General features: G+C 42.7%; 2 protein-coding genes across 2 annotated transcripts; both read left to right on the top strand.

Annotated features, from left to right (window-relative positions):
• The first annotated feature begins 320 nt into the window (after positions 1 to 320).
• On the top strand, positions 321 to 16,659 carry srebf2 (sterol regulatory element binding transcription factor 2). The gene is made up of 20 exons (XM_068336666.1): positions 321 to 622; positions 5,564 to 5,943; positions 6,498 to 6,684; positions 6,819 to 6,979; positions 7,212 to 7,364; positions 7,473 to 7,754; positions 7,885 to 7,999; positions 8,112 to 8,263; positions 8,338 to 8,542; positions 8,633 to 8,808; positions 9,365 to 9,614; positions 9,688 to 9,857; positions 10,013 to 10,184; positions 10,477 to 10,594; positions 10,697 to 10,806; positions 11,328 to 11,460; positions 11,650 to 11,821; positions 12,441 to 12,617; positions 14,028 to 14,139; positions 14,392 to 16,659. The coding sequence occupies exons 1-20, from the start codon at positions 532 to 534 to the stop codon at positions 14,607 to 14,609; spliced, it is 3,534 nt and encodes a 1,177-aa protein (XP_068192767.1). The 5' UTR covers positions 321 to 531; the 3' UTR covers positions 14,610 to 16,659.
• Positions 16,660 to 17,130: 471 nt separating this feature from the next.
• On the top strand, positions 17,131 to 19,181 carry nol12 (nucleolar protein 12). The gene is made up of 6 exons (XM_068337397.1): positions 17,131 to 17,285; positions 17,720 to 17,825; positions 17,943 to 17,991; positions 18,085 to 18,230; positions 18,409 to 18,506; positions 18,680 to 19,181. Exons 1-6 carry the CDS (start codon positions 17,176 to 17,178, stop codon positions 18,870 to 18,872), a joined length of 702 nt encoding a protein of 233 aa, XP_068193498.1. The 5' UTR covers positions 17,131 to 17,175; the 3' UTR covers positions 18,873 to 19,181.
• Positions 19,182 to 23,215: the final 4,034 nt, after the last annotated feature.

Below are 23,215 nucleotides of genomic sequence, written 5' to 3'. Positions count from 1 at the left end.
ATATTTCAAGGATGTAGCGGGGAAATGCAAATAATTTAACTCAAGTCTCATAATTAATTACCGACTTTACTTATCGATGATGTGATTACCTCTAAGTGGCTCACTGGCTCAACATTGTCCCTTTTATTCATTAGGGCAGGGGGCGTGGTCTCTTTAGCGCAGAAGCTTCTGATGGTTGACGTACAATCAGACCACGGTAAATTCGGCCTTGTCATTGGACGATGATGACTGGTCTCACGACAACAACAGGTAGGTCTGAGCCAATCAGAATCCGATCTGTGCCCTAGCGTCTGTTTGTGAATGACGTAATGAGCGTAAAAGAAGATGGCGTCGTATTGAGCAGAAACCGGAGTGAATGTTTTTATCGACGGTGAAGTGTGCCTCCTTCGAGGCCGTGGTGTCGTTTTACGGTCCCTGCTCGAAACGTGTAACCTTCAGGATTAGATAAGCGTCGCTGAGCGAATCGCCTGGGGTCCTGCTGCCTTTCTTTCATGCGGTGACAGCCGGGAGGGCGAAGCGCTGACAGACGGGATGGACAGCGGAGAGTATATCCCCACCTTGGAGAGCATGGACTCTACTTTAGCGGAATTAGGGGACGAATTCCCCTTCGGAGACATCGACGGTGAGTCGTGTGTGTGAACGGTGGACGTGTCGGGGTTTAGTGAGGAGGTTCGGACGCTCCGAGAGATGCGCGTCATCTGTCAGGAGGTTTGTTTACGTGAAATGTGGATTCCACATCTGATGTTCACGGCATTAAAATCCATCTGTATTCTAATTAAAGATAATGAATGGTTTCCAAATGATTGATTAAGAATATATTTTTCATTTAATTTATTTAAATGTATTCAACAATAAAAAAAAATTACATCGCAAATAGGCACATCACTTTTAGTACATTTTTAATTCTTTAACTTTTATCATATTTTTTTATTTTATATCGTTTTTTTACTTTTATCATTACCTGCGTCATATCCTGAGTATTCTAGCTGTGAACTTTAGTATTCGGTGCATAACTTCTAATATTTAAATCTCATTTAGGGCTTAACAAAGTCAACTTGGCTAGTGTTTGGTTTGAAGTTTGTCTGGAAGTAGCTTTAAAATGCTGTATCTCTTAAATACATCAACAATATATTATGATAGAGCCTTTTGCTATTAAGGAAGTTTTACATTTTTTACTTTTGTATTTTCATAGCAAAAGCTTATGCTTATTGTGAAGTTAAGTTTTTGGAGCACATTGTTTTTACTATTGTGATTGGGATTCCAGTGGTGCATGGAAATTTGAGTGAAACTCTGTGACTTTCCAGGAAACAGGTGGTTGATGGTAAGGTAAGGCTTACAGGAAGCTGTTTTTGGGCAGAGACTAGCATTGGTGTAATTTACTCATCAAGCTTTGGCGTTTAGACTTTACATGTCTGTGTGGAATTTAATGAAGAAATCTCCTCTTCTCAATTTTTTCCTAATATATTTGACAGGATTATTGAATACATTTTGTGGAATTAACATCTTGGTGAAGACCTAACGCTGCAGTCTGCAGTCGGGCTCTCGGTGAACAAACAGCATCTCTGATCCACGTCCCTCTTATCAAAATGAGTTTTAACTGTTGGCACCCAGTGAAAGGAAAGGGATTTTGGTGCCGTGCTGATCAGTGCAGAGTCACCAGATTTCTATTAGGGTGGATATTCACAAATGTTAAGTCATCAGACTGGTCTGATGGAGTGGTGTTTGTGTAGTCTACTGGCTCTGGTTAGCTTTGCGTTCATGTTAAGCCCACATGGGAAACATGTAGCTCAACAAGATGTTCGAGGGTCAGGCTTGACTGCACACATCCGTCCATCCATCCATTATCTTCTTGTTGATGAGAAAATAGTAATGTCTCATCTACAGCCGCTTATGCACCTTGTGTGTTATGGGTCTACTGCAGCCTATCACAGCTGATGACAGGTGAAAAGCAGGATACACCCCGGATGAGATGCCAGGTCATTGAGGAGCCACATCACACTCTCACTCCCACCTACGGACAGTTTGGTATGACCAAATCTATGACCAAATCACCTAGGCTGTATTTTTTGGAGGGGAGAGGAACCTGAAGAGAACCCACGTGGACGCAGTGAGAACATATAGAAACTCTGCACAGAAAAAGGAATCAAACCTGGAACCTTCTTGTTGTGAAGCAACAGCGCTGCCCAAGGTCCCCCTCCCCAGGCTTCTGAAATATTAATGAACCCTTACCTGCCTTTAGTTTCTGGTGTTAATCATCTTTTCGAAAGGGGCCTTCAGACAAATTGAGCAGATGGTGCCTCCCCTGTCCACTGTTATGTAATTCCACTTACTCATTGTGTCAGGATGGAATTTACAGATGAAACGTGTGAGAGAGATACAACAAGTGATGAATTCTCAGTCAGGCTGTGACAAAGAGCCCACATGTGAGCTTTGCCCCTCTGCTTCTCTGTTTGTACCACAAATAATAGAGTAATACAAGCATTTGATCAGGAGGAGCAAAAGCTGCACACAAATGATTAATTTTTATACAAATGTTCTCCACCAACTCTCCAACAAAGAGCTAATGATACTCAGTTTATTATTTGAAAAATCACCACAGTCGTCTGTAGATGTTAAACTGGGACATTCTCATTGCTGTCACTGCAGCATAAGGTTTATTGTACATATTCAAACGTGTTTAACCTTTGTTCTTTAGATGACGATCCAAAAGTTTAAGATCTTTAAGGCCTATGTAATGCTCCATGCACTTGACCCTATAGTTATTTCGAACATTCTGTACCCCTACCCCTCATTGTTCTCTTAGAAACTGTGATTCTGGTTATATAACCTGTTTTCTTTGCACTGAGCAGCCCAGGGAACCGTTCGATGGATTTATTCTTTGTGTGAGCTTGTCTGAAGCTCTGGGGGCCCAGACCGGCTTTGTCCTGTCTGTCATTAACAATCTGGCCCCCGTGGAGCTGCGTGGTCTAATGTTTTATATATATGACATGTGAAGGACAACCTGATAAAGTTAAAGAGACCAAGTCACGTTAATTGTCGTGTCATGTAACCTAAACTCAATCATGGTTGTTTTATAAGTGATTTTTCTGCAGAACTTTTATTATTCTCCTTTTTGCTTTTATGAATTTAAATAATAAAAATTTAGAACTTCAGGCGCTTTTTATGGCCCTCAAGTGCATCTAGTGTTTCTGTGTCAACAGAAGGCACATACACAGTGGTGCTAAACAGTGCTTTGTATTTTCTCCCTCTGAAAATGTCACAAGGACTGCCTTAAAACGTGAATAAATAAAAATAATCTTGCATCTAAGCTTCATACATTCACTCATGCAAACATGTGACCAATCAGTTGGAGCCCTAGATACGTTTGTTGTACATTCACACCATTTGACCATTCAGGTGAATCCCCGGCTAGCTCTCATATATCCTCAGATTATTTAAATTATATTACTGATGCGATTAGCAGGAAGAAGGAAGAGATAACATTGTACTTTATTACTTGTCTAAAGTCATATTGTTGATTATGATCGTTATTACGGAATATCGCAGATGGTCCCATACAGTCAGAATCACCACCCCTGCTGTTACTGGCCTTGGTTTTTCGGGTGTTCATTTGTGGCACTTGAGCGCTTTTTTTTTATGGTCATGAAATTGCAGATAACTTAGCATTTTTATTGCTTTATAGACTGAAATGCGACAGGTCATGATAGAAGTGACAGAGGTGGTTGATGTTCCTGCAAAAAATGAGAACCCTTGTCGTTCTCATGTTTTCTCCATAACCTAATCTTGCATGAACATTTTCTCATGTCTTTACCCTTGTTCACTATATGCTGCAGCCCTAAATTACGACAGAAATGTAACAGGACTGTTAGCACCAACCAACTAAACCTGGAAGTGTGAATACATGTGTTACTGCACAGATATTGTGCAGACAAGTCATTGTATTGTTGTATAGCAGAGTGGACCTCCTTGAGTCTAAGTAGTTTAATAGTCATGCAGGCAGTCTTTATGATGCCACAAGTGACTACATTTAACTTTTCCAAGTAGATCTAACTCATTGTTAATTTGCACTGCAATGTTATTAGAACAGAACAGTGTTTCTTAACTCTAATGTCTTTCTGTAATCAATTTTCCCATGCAGAACATCATAAACACTCTAGTCAGTGTTGCATGTGCTCGCTGATGTCATGTTGCTGAATTGGCGGATGGATGCTGTCTGTTGGGTTGTTGTACAGTAGGACGAAGTTCAAGGCTGCAACCTCTGATTCTTTACTCCCTGTTGACCTTCGCGGCTGAACCCACACGTGTTATCAGTGATGTAGTTCAGCCTGGGCAGCTTCCCCCACATGCACCCTGTCAGGCAGCTGTTAGAAGACTTGATGCTTAAAGGACGTCCTGTATGATGAAGGAAAAAATGTTCATACACAGAAATGAGACTATGAACACAGGACATTTTCAAACCAAGTTAGGGATGGTTGAGTTAAAGTAAAATTCAGATGCATCGTTTAATCGTGGGTTAGTAGATTGTAATCTTTGTGGGAAATCAATCTAGAAACCTCCCACTCATTTTTATTAAAGTTGATGCAAATATCCCCCCTGGTTTCCTCAGTGAGAGGCAACACATTAAAGGAGTCCAGTGAAGGTTTCTTGTAGACAAACAGGTTTCCAAATCTTTCTCATCCTGCATTGTTTGAATTTGCCATTTATCTGATACTCATCTTGTTCTTGCCTTTGCTGCCTCATAGTTCAGTGATGTTCTGTCATCATCTGTTAGCACGGCTTATTACGGTTTTGGTTGGATTGCATCTTGTTTGTGAGACAAGCAAAAGAGGTATCCACATACAAAGAAAGTATTCCACAATGTACCTAAATTAACGCCTTAACAGCAGAGATCAGGTGATTTTTTTATTAACTCATGGCTGATACCAATCATTTTATTAGTAATAAAGCAGGCCAATGATATGAAAACATTAATTAAGCAAAAAAAAAAATGTTCTGACCTTTTATGAAGGAAGCATCTTTTCAGTGTTTGTCTACACCAGCTGTAAAAAATATGAGTTGATTCATTACTGTTTTAGTTTTCTTCATTCACTAATTTACTCAGTGTTGATCTAACAGCTTTCTTATTCTGGTCTCTTCGTCTCTCTGCACACCTATCCAAGTTTCTCTGTTTGAAGGGCTTTTTGCTTCCTCTAACATCTGTGCACTGTTTTATGAGAGCCGTGCTGTCTGTCCATTCAAGGCCAGTATCAATGAAAGTCTCCTGGATTTTGCTGGCAGATGGGGCATTCACACTTGTGATTCAGATCTATTGTGAGGCAAAGTTATGACAGTGTTTATCTTCAATTGTTGAGTTCTCTGTCAAGTATGCTTATAAAGTAAACATACTGTTGCCTAGATTGATGGCTGCTGCCAAGGTCTGAGCTTACAGGTGGTTAACATAGAGGGATTCAGGTTGTGTGACATGTTGTTGTGTGTGCCCGTTTTGGCAGAATAATCCTAAAAGCTAATCTGGTAATATAAACTGGATTTGTTTTAATGTGATTTTGCTTCTCTGCCTCCTCAGAGATGTTGCAGTTTGTCAGCAACCAGGGGGGGGACTTCCCTGACCTGTTTGAGGACCAGATGACCTCAGCAGGTTCTATACAGGGTGGGGGCACCATCAGCACCTCACGACCCGCCGTGCAAACGCCTCAAACATCCCGAACTCTCCAGAGTCCCATCTATCAGAGCACCAGTGTTAGCCTCGCCCCCTCCCAGACGTTATCCCCTCAGTCACTCCCCCTCCCTTCCCCTCCACCCCTCACCCCTACCCAGACCCCATCCCCCGTCACCATCTCAGCAGGGCTGCAGCAGGTGACCCGCACCCCCCCACTCCTTCAGCCCCGGCCGGTGGTTCAGCCCCTCCAGCCTCAGCTCCAACAGACTGTGCAGCCGACCATCCAGGTATCAACATTTGAACGCACTAATCCTGTGTTTGAGATGGACATAACTCAGTTTTATTCGTTGTCCTTCTACAAGGATACTTTAATTTTATTCATTGTTAGAGGCTGAATGTTAAAAGCTGGATTTTAGATCAAGTTGTCAAGAGTTTTGTTTTAAGTGTCTGGAGCACTGATGGATTAGTTTGGTGTGTGAGGTAATTTTCATCGCGCCTGCCTCTCCAGCTGTTACTTTATTATCTGCTTTGGATTCTTTTCCTTTTATTGTGCCATCCATACTGGGAAAAAGAAGCCTCTGCTGACAGGAGGAAAATGTCAAAGTACTGACAGATTCTAACATGCAGCTCAGCATCCTCACAAACAGCAGTGCAAGTCTCAGCAAAACTCTAGTCTTAAAGATATCGTTGATTTTCTTGAGTGAGATATTTTCTTCCTAAAACAGAACATCAGAAAAGACAGATGAGGTGTCTGGTGCTGCATCAAACTTAAATCATCAATGAAGGGAAGGAAATATGTTGCAATGGAACTGCATTTTGTTTATGTTCTACTTCAATGCAGATGCACACTCAGGGGATTCCTATGCAGACCCAGACCTTCCCAGTCCAAACCCTGGTTCAGACCCACAGTCAGACACCTTTGCCCATCCAGACCCAGGCACCGCAAACTGTCATGATTGCCTCCAATGGCAGCCGTCTGATCCAGAACCCTGTCATCTGCCACCACAGTCCGGCGTCTGGTTTCCAAGGTGACTAGAGGTGGATGACTCAGTGCCTTGTCTTGTAACGGGAGCGTGTTGTTGTGGCAATAATATGGCGTCTTCTCAACAGTATATTTTGAATTTAACTCACCGTTCATCCATTGCCTTGTCTCGCCTTCCAGTGCTCCAGCCGCAGATGCAGAGCATTGTGACGTCACCACAGCTCCAACCCGTCACCATTCAGCACCAGCGTGTTCTGACCCAATCAGGTCAAACCATCCAGACTCTCTCCACGGCGCCCACCACAGTCCACACTGTGCAACAGCAGGTGCAGCAAGTCCCTGTAAGTAACCTTGGGGATGGTAGCACCAGTAGGGTTGGATGAGTTCCAAAAATCAGTCAAAATGAAAACTAACGATTTTTATTTATTAAACAGCATCCTCAAAGGCTGAGATACAGTCTTTTGTGTTATTATATTTAGTGTAGGTTCACATGTCACAGAGGCCCAGCAAATCTTTTAAACTGTTTACAAGGAAATGTAAAAGCTTCATTTTGACATTTTGGTGTCTTCACAGGTTTTAGTCCAACAACCTCAGATCTTGAAGACGGATTCCCTGGTTCTGACAACACTGAAGCCAGACGGCACACAGGTGCTGTCGACCATGCAGAGCCCCGCAGGAATCACCACCTTCCAATCACCCATCCAAAACACAGCTCTGCAAGTGCCGGTACGCAGCTAGCATAAAAGATTTTCTGTTACTACTTACTTCAAACTTTCCTACTTTAAAAATGGAAGCTCAAGTAATAAAATGTTAGCAACTGATTTCTGTCCCCAGACACTGATGAGCAGCAACATCCTGACCACGGTTCCTGTCATGATGGGTGGAGCAGATAAGCTGCCAATCAAGCAGCTGCAGCCGGGCTCCACCCACAGCCCAAACGGACCCAGATCAGTCGCCGAGCAGAGCCAGATGATGGTGGGGGGAGTCGGGCCTGGAGGAGTGGTGAAGGAGGGGGAGAGGAGAACCACACACAACATCATTGAGAAGAGATACCGCTCCTCCATCAACGACAAGATCGTGGAGCTCAGAGACCTGGTCATGGGGGGTGATGCCAAGGTTGGTGTTTTTTAATTTTGGGGCAGCGAAGTTTTAGAACTTTGTTAATGTTGTTTGTTTTTAGATGTGGACATTAATTCTATGTAGTAATTAAATTCTGACACACCCTGTTTACAACCTTTCTACCCAGATACACAAGTCAGGAGTGCTGAAGAAGGCCATTGATTACATCAAGTATCTGCAACAGGTCAATCAGAAACTACGGCAGGAGAATCTGACCCTTAAGATGGCCAACCGGAAAAACAGTGAGTGTTTATCGTAGGTTATTTGGACAGATGGTTCCTGTTGGGAAAAAAAAATATGAGGATGTTTAATATTAATTTTCTGACCAATGAAAACCTTGTGCCTCTGCCTCAGAGCCTGTGACACTGTCCGAAGATGTGGAGCTTAAACAGGAATTAGTGATGATGTCCCCTCCAGCTTCAGATCCTGGTTCTGGCTCCCCTCCCCAGTTCTCTCCTTATTGCCTCGATTCAGAGCCAGGAAGCCCGTTACTGGACCACGAGCAGGTGAAGCTGCTGTTTAATAAAATACAGATCATCTAGAAGAAGTGTGTTTATTTGACTCCTGTACTTTCTCTCAGTTAAAGAGTGAACCAGACTCGCCCATTTCAGTCGGAGTGATGGATCGGTCCCGACTGCTCCTTTGCGCTCTAACCTTCTTCTGCCTGTCCCTGAACCCGCTGCCCTCTTTGCTGGGCTCTGAGACCTCAGGGGTCCCCAGCTTTTCTCCGGGCCACGGACCATCCAGAACGCTGGTGTGGTTCCCAAATTACACACAGGACTTTGGTGAGCGCGACCGACCATTATGTTAAAGAGGACCAATGACGCCGTCTGAGTGGGTCGTCAGGTTTATGATCTGATCTTCTCATTCTGCAGCATCTTGGCTGCGATGCCTTTTGCCGTGGGTGATGGTGTGGGTGTTGAGTGGCGTGGGAGCAGTGTGGGGCTGCGTCAGAGTGCTCTACCTGTGGGAGCCCGTCACGCCCCTTCACTCGCCGAAGTCTGTGTCGTTCTGGAGGCACCGCAAGCAAGCTGATCTTCATCTCAACAGGGTGAGGATGACTCCACCCAAAGATTATCGGCTCCATTTGGAAGCGTGTTTCTTTTCTGTCTGCAGAATGTCTTAAAGTCCTGGATTTTGTATAGATATATTCTGGAAACTATATATTCTATATATATTCTGGATATTCTCAATTTGTTCAGCAGGAAGTAAAAGCTCAAGTGTTTTCTAGTTTGTGTGTGTTTTCAGGTATGCATGATGTTTGCTCAGGAAACTTCTCAGAGAGAGAGAGAGAGGTTGCATTTCCTTACATAAGAGTAGAGTGAACGTTGGATCTCATTATTTTAGTCTTTAATTCTTTGTGTGTTTGGAGGATTAGATTTGATGTTCTCTCGCTTACTGAGGAAGACTTGACCTACTTTGCTTTGCACTATTTTCATGTTTTACTTCAGGCTGTTGCTTGCCTTCCTGGTTTATTTTTAGTATTTGTAGAAACAGTGTTCAAATGTGAGCCTTGACCTTCATTGCACCACCCCCCAAAGCATTCCTATCTTTCTCTGCTAGATACCGATTAGCTTAATGTTTGTTCCGTCTCCTCTCTCCTGCAGGGCGATTACACAGCAGCAATGTCCAGTTTAGAGACCTGCCTGTCCATCTTGACCAGGGCTCTCCCCTCGACCAATCTGGACCTGGTCTGTACGCTGTCCTGGAATTTGATTCGCTACTTCTTACATCGTCCTACTCCCCTGGGCTGGCTGGTTCACCAAGTGAGGGGGAAGCATGAAGGGGATGAGGCTCGGACCAGTGCAAGGGATGCAGCTCTGGTTTACCAAAGGCTGAGCCAGCTGCAACTCACTGGTGAGTGTAGTGAGCAGGAGAATACACGATTAAACCCGATTCCCTGTGATTTAAACCATGATTATCTTTGCAGGAAAGCTGCCTCAGCGCAGCAGCCTCTGGGCCTTGTCTTTGTCTCTTAGTGCCGTCAACCTCAGCGAGAGCGCCCAAGGCAAGATGGCCCCTGCCCAGCTCACCCAGATGTACGTCACCGCAGCGATAGCCCTGCGCACCATGCTGGGCCACCATCTCTCTTTTCTGCCTGTAGGTCTCTCATATAATCCATCCTCTGTCTGTTACCCCCCCGAATTTGAATAATTATCCAATTCATCTGATAAAACAAAAAAACGACAGTGATTCATTTCCATAGATGAATTTGCCATCCGTGATCAGCATCATTTCTTCTGTTTGTGACCCAGGGTTATCTGCTGAGTTGTGCAGAGAGTGTTGCCAACCAATCAGAGAACAAGCCAATCCCCGACTGCCTGCGTTGGCTTTTCACGCCACTGGGTAGGCAGTTCTTCCGGAGCTGTGATTGGTCGGTGAAGTCTGATACAACGGATGGGATGTACACTTCCCAGAGAGACCCAGGTGTGTCAGAAATGGAGTATTCTTGTGCTCTTGTATTTCTGTTTTAAGTGTTTGGCTTTTTTTGTTTGGTTCTGTTTTCTTTCTAACTTAAATTGTAAAAGAGTTTTTCTTTCCTTGTTTGTTTGTTTTTGTTTTGGCTATACTTTATTTCTAACATAACATAAGCTCATTATTTTTGTTGCACAGTACAAATCAAAAAATTCATTTATAATGCTGTGTATTAATGTGTCCTCTATCAATAAGTTTGTTTTTCGCTTATCCGTGAACTCTTTCCCTCTTGGCCCTCCTCCAGCTGACCCCATCGCCCAGCTGCACCGATGTTTCTGTCAGAAGCTGTTAGAGAGAGCCGTTCACACCCTCATCCAGCCGCAGAGCGACAATGAACCAGGCAAACACAAGAACGAGTCTGGGTAAAGCAGCGGTGCCAGCATCGTCTCTGACTGCCTGATGTGCTTTAATGATTTTGGATCTGATGACCTCTTTCTTCTTCTGCTGGTATTGCTTTCTTTCAGAGAGTTTGCTAATGCCCTGGACTTCCTCCAGTTATTGAACAGCTGCACTGAGGACTCTCCCTCTGCCTGCCCTCCCTTCTCAACTCCTCCCAATCACACCATGACTTCAGGTATAACACCATGTCTAACTGAGCCCTGCCCACAAAAAAGCTCCACAAATTCCTTTGACTTTGTGTGAGGAGAGCTGTAAAATTAACTAGATCTTTGAGTCACTTCTCTCAACATGAATTGATTTTCTTTGCTTCGTTTGTCACAGACAAGCAGCTCATGTAGCTTTTGGGATCAACCTTTAATTTGTTTATCGTAGAGAAGAGTAGTTGTTAATTTGTGGTAATAATGACTTGTAATGGATACAAACACAGTGAATTGTTCAGGCAATGTAAATTAGCTGTATTTAATTCTTGTTACACTTGTTTTCACAAAAACACTTGTTATATCATTACACACACACACAGCTTTTAATACAGCAGGAGACTCAGATTGGAGACAAGGACTAATGTCCTTGTCATGGTGTTAACCATTACATCATCTCTTCTGACAATAAAATGCTTTCAGAGCCAAGCCCACAGCTTTTAGAGTGGAGACAGTTTGTCATGTTCATTGTTCCTGTGCCTCCTCCTGTTGCTGGCAGTGGGAGACCCCGTGAGTCGTTGGTGGGCTTTGGTCCTGAAGGCTGCTGTACATTGGCTCCAGGGCGACGATGCAGCAGTCAGGTCGCTGTTGGCAGAAGCAGAGCGGATGCCGAGGGCTTTACACACTCTGGAGTAAGTGAAGCAAAACGCGTTTCAGGTGGTGTAAGCGTGACAAAACTCAACCTCCCAAACGCCAATTTTAAATGCTGGATTTCACGTCATTAAGTTACAAAACCTAGAGAAATCTTCTGACTCACAGGTGGCATCAAATACACACGTTCATCTCAGATACTGTTTTAAGCTCTCTGCCTGTCTTTGCAGCCACCCTTTGCCCAAGGCTGTGTTGCTGCTTTGCAAAGCTGTTCATTTGAGCGTCAGCCCACTGAAGGGAGAAGGAGCGATGGTCTGCCTGTCTCACTGCAACAGAGCCAGCAGTCACCTCCGCTACAGTATCTCTGTGCCTCTGGCCCAGTCAGGGAACTGGCTGAACAAGGTAGTTTACAGAAAGTCTCCTGAAACATTCCAAACGCTGGCATCACCGCCTCTTAAGATCTGCTCTGGGTTTGTTTGTCTTCTGGAATCTAATGCTGCTCACACACACACACACACATACACATACACACACACACACACACACACACACACACACACACACATGCACACGCACATGCACACGCCCAGGCATACTGCATGCTCAATTGGGGTTGGGGCAGCCGTGTGTGTGTATGAGAGTGTGTGTGCGTGTATGCGCAGTGTGGGTGGCAAGGAGGTGGCTGTGGTGCATTGTAGTTGCATTGCATGATCCTGATGCTGAGTGCAATGTGTCTGCAGTGCAGTACAGAGGCCTCCCCGATCTGCACACACCCGCCACACTCCCCACCTCTTCACATTAGACTGAGTCCCATTACTTCATTCATATTTGGCCTTCATGTCAGCTGACTTGCACTGGGTTAGTTGACGCTGATGGGTTATTAGTGTTTATTTGAGTCACACATGAAAGTCTCGCTAAAAAAGTGGTTTTCAATACCGCATCTCTTTTAATTTACTTACAATCAGAATTATTTTAATGTGTCAAACAGCACTTGAACCTTTTGTGGTCTTTCTCTTTCCAGGGGGTCGAGCTCCTGGCCTGTGACCTCCTGCTGACTTTAAGGACCAGTTTATGGCAGCGCGGTGGTGGAAGTAATGGAGAACCAGGCCCAGCCCCCGGGTCCCAGTTGGCTGGTTTCCAGAGGGATCTCAGTGCACTGAGGAAGCTGACACAGTGCTACCGGCAGGCCCAACACAAGGTACATCCACTGTAAATACTGTCAGCTGACGTCACAACAACAAGGAAAGCAAAAGGACACACTGCAACACACAACATCACACTGAACGTCCAATGAACAAAAGAGAAAATGGCACAATAAAGTAGAAAACACGACAGCATTGAGTTCTACCAGGAAAGGTGTTAACAAAGACTGTCACTGATTTGATGAAGAACTGGATGTGTTTAAAACAGGAAGGAGTGTACACCAGCAAAGAAAGCAGAATGAATGAACTTGTATTTACCCTCACTGTGACTGAAAACTTACTAAACATAGTAACGTATTTATTAAAGTTATTAGCATGTCCAGTCTGCAATAAACAGTAGAATTTAACAATTTGATTTGTCAATTTTTTGTGAGCTCCTCCTCTATCTGTTTTTATGCATTGCTCTTTTCGATTGCGAATTGTGTCTTTCAGAGCATTTCTGTAAATTGCTGTAAGATGCACATATAGGTTGAGACAGAGAACTGACTTCGAAGCATTTGTGTTTGGAATATTTTAAACAGCAGATTTAGCCATAAATTAGTCCAAGAACTTTAAAAAGTGTTTTCTGTTGTTAGCACATTTGTACGCGATAAAAGCCGCGTTATTCTTGATAAGTGCCAAGGAATTATTACCCTGACCCTGACCGTACTCTAATGATTCTTTTCTCATTTATCTCTTCAGATGTTATAAATATGAAGGAATGCCATTAGCAACAAGCTATTAGCACCCAAAGACCGAAATTTATTTTAATTGTCATCCAGAAACAACAAATCACTTAAAATAATTAGATTTTTAATGAAACACTGAAAACAAAAAGAAAAAAACCCCTGAGGATTTGTGAAGCTGGAAGAATCCCTTCAGTTTGTGGCTTGCAGGTTGTAACTCTAAATATTTTATTTCTGTTAATAATAACTGTGTCCTCTATAAAAAAAAAAAGCCTGTAAATCACCGCAGACCTACAAGTCTCCTTTATGATAATATTACATTCACAGTATTAACCTTGAAAATTGAAGTCTTGCCCAACGTTACCAGCTGCAGAGATGAGATCTGCAATTCAGCATATTCAGGATTTATTGAAGTAGTCATAAATGTTCCTGGGATCTATAAAAACTATGTCTCTTACAGCAGTCGATGATCATCAGTTGTATTTTGATAAGCACAAAACACTAATAACCACATAAACTTTATTATTTTGAGTTTCTGTTGTGAGACAGAAAAAACAGACATATTCACTCAGGGTGCTGTTGGGCATAGAACCCTCCACTGAAGGCAGCACACATACAGAAATACACAGTAATATACAGGATGTTAGGATCAGTGTTTCTCTGCTGCATCATCACTCCTGAAAATACTCCATGATGATGATGATAATCGTGGCTCTGATGCTTGTTTTGTCTCTCCTGTAGGTGTTTCTTCACGAGACGACAGTGAGGCTGATGGCTGGAGCCAGTCCCACCAGGACACACCAGCTACTGGAGCACAACCTCCGACGCAGGACACACAGCTCCTACACAGCCGGTAACACAAAGCTGGTCGTTACCCATTTAGCCTGATCCTACACAGGATTCAGTTACTGACTCTGACTGGCTCAGACCAGTTCCAGTGTGGGCTTTACCCATTTTAACTATTAAAAAAAGTCAAAAACACCTCAACAGTCAGGACAGTTTGACCTCCATATGCATGAAACACATTAAAACACCCAACACATATCAAAGGTTAATGCAATCTTATCTCCATTCTTCTTTTCCTCCTTCTGTCTGCTGCTATCAGATGGGGAGTGCGTCCTGGGCGAGAGGGAGAGAGCTCACGCCATCCTGCTGGCCTGCCGCCACCTGCCCATGCCTCTGCTAACTCCACCCGGACACCGCGCACGCCTGCTGGCTGAAGCCAAGCGTACCCTGGAGAGAGTGGGAGACCGTCGCTCCTTGCAAGACTGTCAACAGATCTTGCTGCGTCTCAGTGGAGGCACAGCCATCGCTGCTTCTTGAATGTGCACACATCGACACACACTGCTTGAATAAACATAAACAGATTAGGGCTACTTAAATGCAAGGAAACAATGAACTCAGTAATTCGCTGTCATGCATAAAAAAATGCTACTCATCCGCCATCAACACATTATTCAGTACTTTGTTTCTTCATTAGGCTGAGTTCTTTGAATTTGAAGGTTGTTGTCTTACAGACGGCACACTATATTTGTCATAGACTTGTCTAACAGGCATTTCTACAATTTCGCCACAGCTGAAACTCGAAGGATCACACAAGGACTCCTTTTAATACCTGTAGATTCGTGTCGCAGCACCGTCCTGCCACCTTCTGGACGTTAATGGTAACTGCATCATCTAAAAACAATATGACATACAGTAACATCAAGAAAAAACATGTTTGACCGGCCTTAAAGGAAAAAGGGACCATTGTCTAATAGCTGTACAAATTAATAGAACATAACAGTGCATTGATTGGTTGTAGGATACCAAGAGGCACAATCATTATTGGCACGCTGCAATATGAATGCTACAGTAACTATATTATCTTGCAATTACAAGCCTCTATTAAGGAGCCCTCAAGAGAGAAGCGCAGTCTGTTCAACCCGGCTGTAGGACACAGAGTAGCTTGCTTTTAACCTTTACAGTGCTGAGTAGTGTCTCGTCTGATCTACCTCATACTCTGTACAATGCCTGCATTGTACTGTTGAGCATAAGAGGACACTCAGCACCACGTCAGTTATCCTGAATCTGAAAAAAAATGACATTTTGATGTGACGCTTTAGTCCAGCTGCTGTTTGGCGGTTTTGTTTAGACTTAAGAATGCACTCAGTTAAGGCTTGAACAGCGTGACTTATTGAAACTTACTGAAGCGGAAGATAACCCTGACATCATGACAAGAAATAGAGAAATTGTTGGATTTGTCCAACTAGTGGAGGAAAGCAGCCAATTTTGTTCTAATAAGTCGAAAAAGTAATTGCATAAAAACTCCCACTGTTGCTGTATATAAGATGTGTATATATAGGCAGATAAGCAAAAGTAGATTTAAAAAGATCTTATTTGCCATGTGAGGGGACACACATGTCAAAGAAAGCACCGTGACATGTCAGTGTTGGCTGACTCGCCTTTAAACTGATAACAATCTCTTTTTTTTACCTGAAACCCTCAACTGCTGTGGTCTTACTCAGTGGCTATAAAGAAGTCACAGATCCATTGTGATCTTTTTGAGTTGATGATGGTTTTCATCATAGCATCTACAAAGGTTCCTGCCTTCAATCCTCATGAGCCACTTTTTAAGCCTACAAGCAGCAGGTGTCCTGATACTAAATAGGATTTCGGTTGTGTATCTTTTTAAGATACTGTAAATCTGAGCAACAAAGGATGTTTGTTTGATATGTCGACCTATAATGTAAAACAAAATGGCCTTGATGTGATGAAAGAAATAATTTGTTCCATCGTTTGCGGAACGATGGTGGAGTCGTAACTTTAAATAATTGTCCAATTCGCTTTTTATTCGTAATTGTTGACTTTTTCCTGATATGACGCATCTGTCACCCCCGTTTCTCTGCCCTGATTATCTTATTTAATGGAAATGTAATGTTATAAATATGTTTATGTTAAGGGAAAGAAGCTATTTTATTTCAATAAAAAGCAGTCTAGATTCAGAAATTATTGGTAGGAGAACCTTGGGGGTTCTAATTGAAGTAAACCCCACATTTAAATGATTACCTCAATATTTTAGAATCAGATTTGCTGTTGGCGCACGCTAGAAATACCCTGTTTTTAAAATACAAGACACAGGTGTGCTGTTAGTGAATCCAAAGCTTCAGGTCAACCAGTATCTGCATCCTGAAAGTACTCCAGGGAGTTTAGAATATCTTTCATAAACGCTAAAGGTGTACAAAGAAGAAAAACATGCTCAATCTGCCATTGTAAGGCTTGGGGTTTTGTCATCATTAGAATTATGTTACAGCTGTCATTCCCTTTGTTATGTTTTATTGTCAGAATTTATTTTAATGTTTGTTTTTGTAATAAAACAATACATGCCAGCCAATCTCTGTTGTCTCCCACTGTTTGTGTATGTCTCCATAAAAGAAGCACAGAGTCAAGCACTGAAACGGAAGAAAAGAGAACATCACATATTATTTGTCAGGAGGTGTCAGTGTCAATCTGGCTGTGAAGTTTGCACTGAATCTGTTACATGTGATGGTCACTGACACCTCAGTCTGAATGATATTCATCAGTTTGCAGTGAGAGGAGATTTGGTACATTTTCTTCTAGAGGCAGTGCAGTACAGATGGTCATCACAATAGTATGAAATGAACCATTGAAGAATGCAATGTAAACATTAGACACCAAGGAGCACCAGTTTAAAAAAGTGGACAACTTATTCACATTCATTTTCAGAAATAATATGTAGATTCTGCCGTTAAAAAAACTTCATTTTTCTGAGAAGTAAGGAACTTTGGGTACACGGAACTTTCGGTTTCCGTGTATCCCGTCGGACGAAAGTGAATGAGGGACTAACCATAGAAACAGGAAGTTGTGTGTCGAGACTCACGTGCACAACATGAAAAATCATAAAAAGTCGAATAATGGGTCAAAAAAGACTCAATTCAAGACACGATCGAAAAAAAGAGAAGACAAGTGCATCGTGATGTTCGATGACAAGGATAGACAGTAAGTTAACGTCTGTGGGCCGTTAGCTAGCATATTAGCGTTGTGCTGTTTATTTTTTCATATGAATTGTTATAACGTTTGTCTTACATGGTGACGTATATAAGTAAGTTATATTTGTCATTTTATCTACACAAAGTAAAACCGTTTCAGGTTCACTCTTTGTAAATTTAAGACAACTTTAGTAATGTTGATATCAAAGGAAAATTAAATCATGCGTGTTCTTACGTGTCAAATATTCACTTTGGGAGCATTCTGGTGGGGTCATAAATGATAACAGACATCTGCACTGCAGTACTTGGCTTTTGGCTGTAATCATCTGAGCATCAACATTGTTTACTAATATGATCATATTTTAATTGCATCTGCATGTGTCTGTGATCCTGCACAATCATGCAATCATTTTTCTCCAGTATATTCCTTTTTTATTCTTTTAGGGACTATTTAACTGGTTTCCATAAGCGAAAAGTTGAAAGGAGGAAAGCAGCATTGGCAGAAATTCAGAAGAGAATCAAGGATGAACAGATCAAAGTCAGAGAACAAGTAAGTGTGAAGAAGAAAAGCACATAACTGAGTTACAATTGAGGTTTTTTTTGGGGGGAAGGGTGACAGAAATGTTAGTGTGTGAGCATCCTTATGTGTTTTTTTGTTTGCTTTCAGAGGCACAAAGAATACGTAAAGATGCTAAAGGAAAGGCAAGATGCTCTTGGTGAGTTAAATGCAAGAATCTGTCACAGGTATTTTACTGACTTGTAGCCCTTGAGAAACTTTTTTAAAAATGTATATTTACTCAATCTCTCAGAGGATGCTGAAGACGATCTGGAAAACGCCATTACCAGCACAACAGAGTCTGTGCAGTATGATCACCCCAACCATACTGTCACCGTGACAACGATTAGTGATCTGGACCTCACCGGGGCTCACCTGCTTCGACCCGCAGTTAATCAGGTGAATGTTTAAGCTTCATTTTATCGTCTTCTTCACCATAATCTGGGTATATATTAGTTTTTGAAGCGCTCTATTGTCACTCTGAAAGAAATTGATTATTAGATGGCTTTCATTTTTGGAGGAGAATACAAATGACTCAGCAATAAAAATGCATTTATTGAGAATCTTTCCTTTTAAGGTTAATGGGGAGGCTGAGGAAGAACAAAAGGGAGAGGAAGTGGAAGAGAAAACCACTGCAATGCCAAGAAAACCCAGGAATCAAGTGACCAACAAGAAGTAAGCTGTTTTATCCCCCTAGTGACGACTAGCATCAACAGTGGCTTGTTTTTCAAGTCGTGAATTAAGTACTTTTTGTTTGACTCTTGGGGTTGTTCAGTTTGTCTGCCTGTCATTCTCCTGCCGCCCTCAGTCCAACCACATTTCTTTTTTTGTCTCCCTTGCTGCTACAGGATCCGCTCTCTAACTGCGTCACTCAGTACTTACACCACAAAGCGGAAGAGGAAAGGGAAGCAGGAAGGTCGAGAGGAACGAGGTCGTCAGACAGACAAGAGACGTGCCACAGAGAAAAGAAATAAAGGCGGGAAGACCTGCAGGTGGCAACGACGCAGAAATACTGGGAGAAGAGGGAGATATCAGGAATGAGAGTAACTGTGAAGACATTTGACTTCTTGTGACAGACTCCTGAAATAAATCAAATTGGACTTTGGAGTATTTACGCTCATGTTTTTCAGCAAGATGTGTACAAACCGAGTATGTTGTCAAATAAACACAAGCCCATGAGGATGCTCAGTTTTGGACCATGTTTTACCATCAGCCACCATCATCGTACTTGGATTTGTACATCGTCCAAAACAAAACTGCTTTTTGTAGTTTGTTGTTTGTTTCATCATATATAAGATGTGCTGTCCTCCCGTAATTTTACATTTAATAAAAGGTTCATCTTGTTTGTAAGTTGCCTGGTGATGTCGTCACATCTCACACACTATCTGTGTTCAGTGAGTGGATTTTCTTCTATTGTTTCATAGGAAACTGACGCTGTTGTCAACATCCTCTCCACACCATCAGGAAACCAACGCTTTGCTCTGTGTTTACTTATAGCTCAGTGTGACCTAAAGGAGAACCAGCTGCAGGAACCTTGATCCTTACTTGAGAACCTAATACCACACTGCCAATGGTTTTAATGTATGTTCACCTCCCTCCCCAGCAGTGTTTATTTATTTACGTTAACCTGAGCCAGCGTGTGCCAGCTGTCACTAGCATGAGCTTTCATTTCGCTTTCTAAAGCCCATGATATTTAATACAAGCGCCCATCCGATGAGCAGGCAGGCCACCGGCTCCATGCTGGCTCCTGCACTGCATGTGCTTCAGGCTCTAGCTGTGATAATGGAGAGCCAGCATGGCGGCCATGGGTACTTCAGTGTCAGTCATTGTCAGAACAGCCAATCGGATTGATTTTAGAGTTTGGCAGCTGGGGAGGCTGGAGAGCATGGGGAAGAGGAGGCATGTGCCTGATGGGGGTCTGGTGGGCAATTTATCCTCAGACCCATAATGATGCATTCACAATGGAGCACAGCCGAAGCCTCTCTGGTCAGGTAACGTCCATTAATTTACTTATTATTTCCACAACAAAGCCTGAGTATATTACAGTATTTTCTACTGTTTTCAGTTTCCTTCTTTATATCTGTCCCAGTGACATCATAGATTCGTAGCTCCTGTGGTGTGAAAGCTGAGGATTACAGGACATGTGCCTTGCGGTTGATGCTCATTCTCTGTGGAGTGGGGTGCCCAGGCTAGAATTATTTTCACTGTCACGTACCATAACAGTTCAGCTTTAGATCAAGCATGAAATAGGAGATCTTCTTACTTATTCATTCTGTCACTGCTCTGTGTCTAAGCCTGTGACAAATAGTCCACTGTCACAGTATGAAGAGGCAAAAAGGGGGGAGGGGGGCAAGACAACCATAATAGTCTTGCTTTTACCTTTTTTTCTCAAACTTGGAAGGCATTGCAATTGGAGAACCTGTTTCTTAGCATTTTTGTACTTGATTTATGATACTACACATTTCTAACGGATAAGTCACCATGGATATTTTCATTGACACTCAGATGAAGAGTCGTTGGTGTTTTGTGATGATAATGGTGTTGGCCTTGCTATTTCCTAGTCTGGGATGTGACAATCAGGCAGGTTCCTCTTCCAAACTCAACATGGCGCTATCTGGTGATGGGCCCATGTGCCCCAAGTTCCAGCCCAACATCTTTGACCCCTCCCGTTGCCACGACTGCCTTCGACAGAAACACCTGCACACTGGCGTGGGGCAGAGCAATGAAGCGGCGCCACAGCAGAAACCCTCACCAGAGAAAGGAATTGGGTCTAAAATCGGAACTGAAAGTGACATTGGGTCAGGAAAAGGAGTGTTTTTGACACCTATTCCATCTCAGGGAGAAGAAAGAGACACCAGCAGCAAGGTAAGAAAGGAGAGAGGGGCAGAATGTAAAGGGGAGGGGAACTGACGGAGGTGGGAGCAGGAGCGGAATATGCACTGAGCGATGAGATTCGCTGGACCTGAATGTAGGAGGAGCACATCATAGGTCACAGGTGAGGTCAGCGAGATGCAGGCTAGATGTTCACCAAAGTGAAACACTATGAGCTCCTGCTGTGTTGAATGACTCCACTTCAACTGACCGGTGATCAGAAATGATGTAAAACGCTTCATGAAATATAATAGAGCACAAAAAAGAATCTAAGAAAAGTGTTTCTGTGTTTGATCACAAGGCAGCTTCTATTTTAACCCAGTCACTGTCTGACCAGAGCATGAGGTCAGTGTTTATTAGTTGTGTGTAAACTACTTATTATTGTCTATCAGGTAAGTACAGGAGGAGCAGAGTGGAAGAAGCCGCTACCATTATAAATTAACGAAGCTGGATCACTTACTGCCCTCTTGGGAATGTCTTGAAATAGTAGACGGAGAGATAATGTACAGAAGGGATGGGAATGAGTCCCTGTTGAATTAAAATTGTGGCATGTCTGGTTTTATCTTTTACCATATATTCTACTTCTACGATATAATAACAGTCATTCCATGATAGTACATAATATATTGTCAATTACAGAATTATATTCTACAATACCTTACATTTAGTATCAGAGATTGTTGAGCTTGGTGCTCTTTTCTCACCTTTTTTTTTTTTTTTTTAACAAGAGAAGGTTTTAAGCCAAGAAAGTAGAGTTCAAATATTAATGAGGAAAAGCCACAAGCTGGGTCGAGTTTCAGAGATGTAACCCTAATCGAACAGCAGACTGAACTTCAGGGTGGACTGTCAGTGTCTAACTCTCACATTGAAGAGCTGGAGACAGACATATGTGGAATTTTTATACATGTGCTTTCCTACTCTGGTATAAAGTCACTGAGTTAAAGAATGAGCTAAAAATCCTTTTTCAACAGTGTTAACTAACTGAGCTGCAATCATCAGTACTGATGTGACATAAAACCAGAGGTAGTTTTCTGCAACATCTGATTGGCCAGTGACTTAAGTCGTCACCCTATCAGGAGGATTCTGATTGTCTGTCGGTGGTGAGCAGCTACTGTGATGTCAATGGAGGCCGTCTGGGTTATCAGGAGAGCTCTTTGTGCATCCTGAGTCCCGGCTGTGAGCTTTATATCTGTGACGGCGACGACGACGACAGCTCTGACAGGTGGGTAACATAGGAGAGCTCCTGCTCATTTATTTATAGTTTGTGTTGTGAATTAAATTATTATGATAACTTTGAATTAATTTTATGTAGACCTTTTAGTAAAACTAGTCTTGGAAAAAGTCTGAATCATTGTGCTACCTCACCCGAAACCTTAATTTTCTAGAAGCACCTCCATATTTATTTTATGATACTCATATTATACTCTTTCCATCTTTTGCCTCCCGATCTTTCTCCCATCTCTTCTTCCATGTAGCTGTCGTGAACAGAGCGACTACCAAGAATTCAGTAGCTCCGTCAGTGCAGAGGACGAATACCCACCGGTCCGTCACTGTCCAGCCAAACTTGACATGACCCGGCTTGACCCCCCAGCCCATCGGCCCAACCCTCGAACATGGATGGATGAAGCTCGGAGCAGAGACAATTTCAGGAGTCGATCTGGTAAATGAAAGCTGACCTTGTACATTATTATGGTCGTCAGTTGTTTTGCTCATTTATGGATAGACAGGATTCACCAGAAGAAGATGAGCTGGCGATTTACTTGAAGCATATAGATAAAGGAGCGCTATCATCTAATCTCTGATTTGAATGCGTGTAGCTGCATACCAGTTCTGTGTTCTGCTACAAAGAGACTTCAGTGAACCTATGACTTACAACACTTGACCAATCCATATCTAGTTACAGCCAAAGGTGTTCTTTACTTGGTAATGCAGTTTGATGTTCCAGCCGAGGTGTCTCACAGCAATTATCAGTAATACAATATCGATCCTCTTGCAGTTTCTCAGTACTTGAACTTCAACTTGTCTCATTTCTGTTTCTTCTTTTTCTCCACATCTAATTCTCTGTCTGCTCTTTCCTTCCAGATTTAAAAGAAGACAAAGAACGGCCTGAAAGCGGCTACTTTTCTCTCGGGAGAGCAGCAGGAGCCCATTTGATCCATGACAGCAACATTGCTGCTCCTTTCCGACATCATGAAAGAGGACATCCCATTTTTAGCAACAGAAACGTGGAGCCTAAAGACATTGTCCCCTTCAGAAACCCTAATCTTGGTGTGGCCTCTGAAAGGCAGATACTACATACTATAAATGATGACTTGCAAGTGGAAATTCCTCCTCCTGACCCCTATGATATTGCCGTTGAGGTTGAGGCACAAGTTGGCCCCCGCTCTCCAAGCCCTACTCCTTTTAAGATAGCGGAGTCGCTGGCCTCCACTGGGAGAAAAGGTTTCAGCAGTTCATACAGCAGAGGAAGCCCATCTTCTCATGTGACCTCCTATCAACAGTCAGGACGTTTT

The sequence above is a fragment of the Antennarius striatus genome, chromosome 16, assembly GCF_040054535.1.
Source record: "Antennarius striatus isolate MH-2024 chromosome 16, ASM4005453v1, whole genome shotgun sequence".
Taxonomy (NCBI): Eukaryota; Metazoa; Chordata; class Actinopteri; order Lophiiformes; family Antennariidae; genus Antennarius; species Antennarius striatus.
This window is presented reverse-complemented; position numbering and strand designations above follow the sequence as displayed.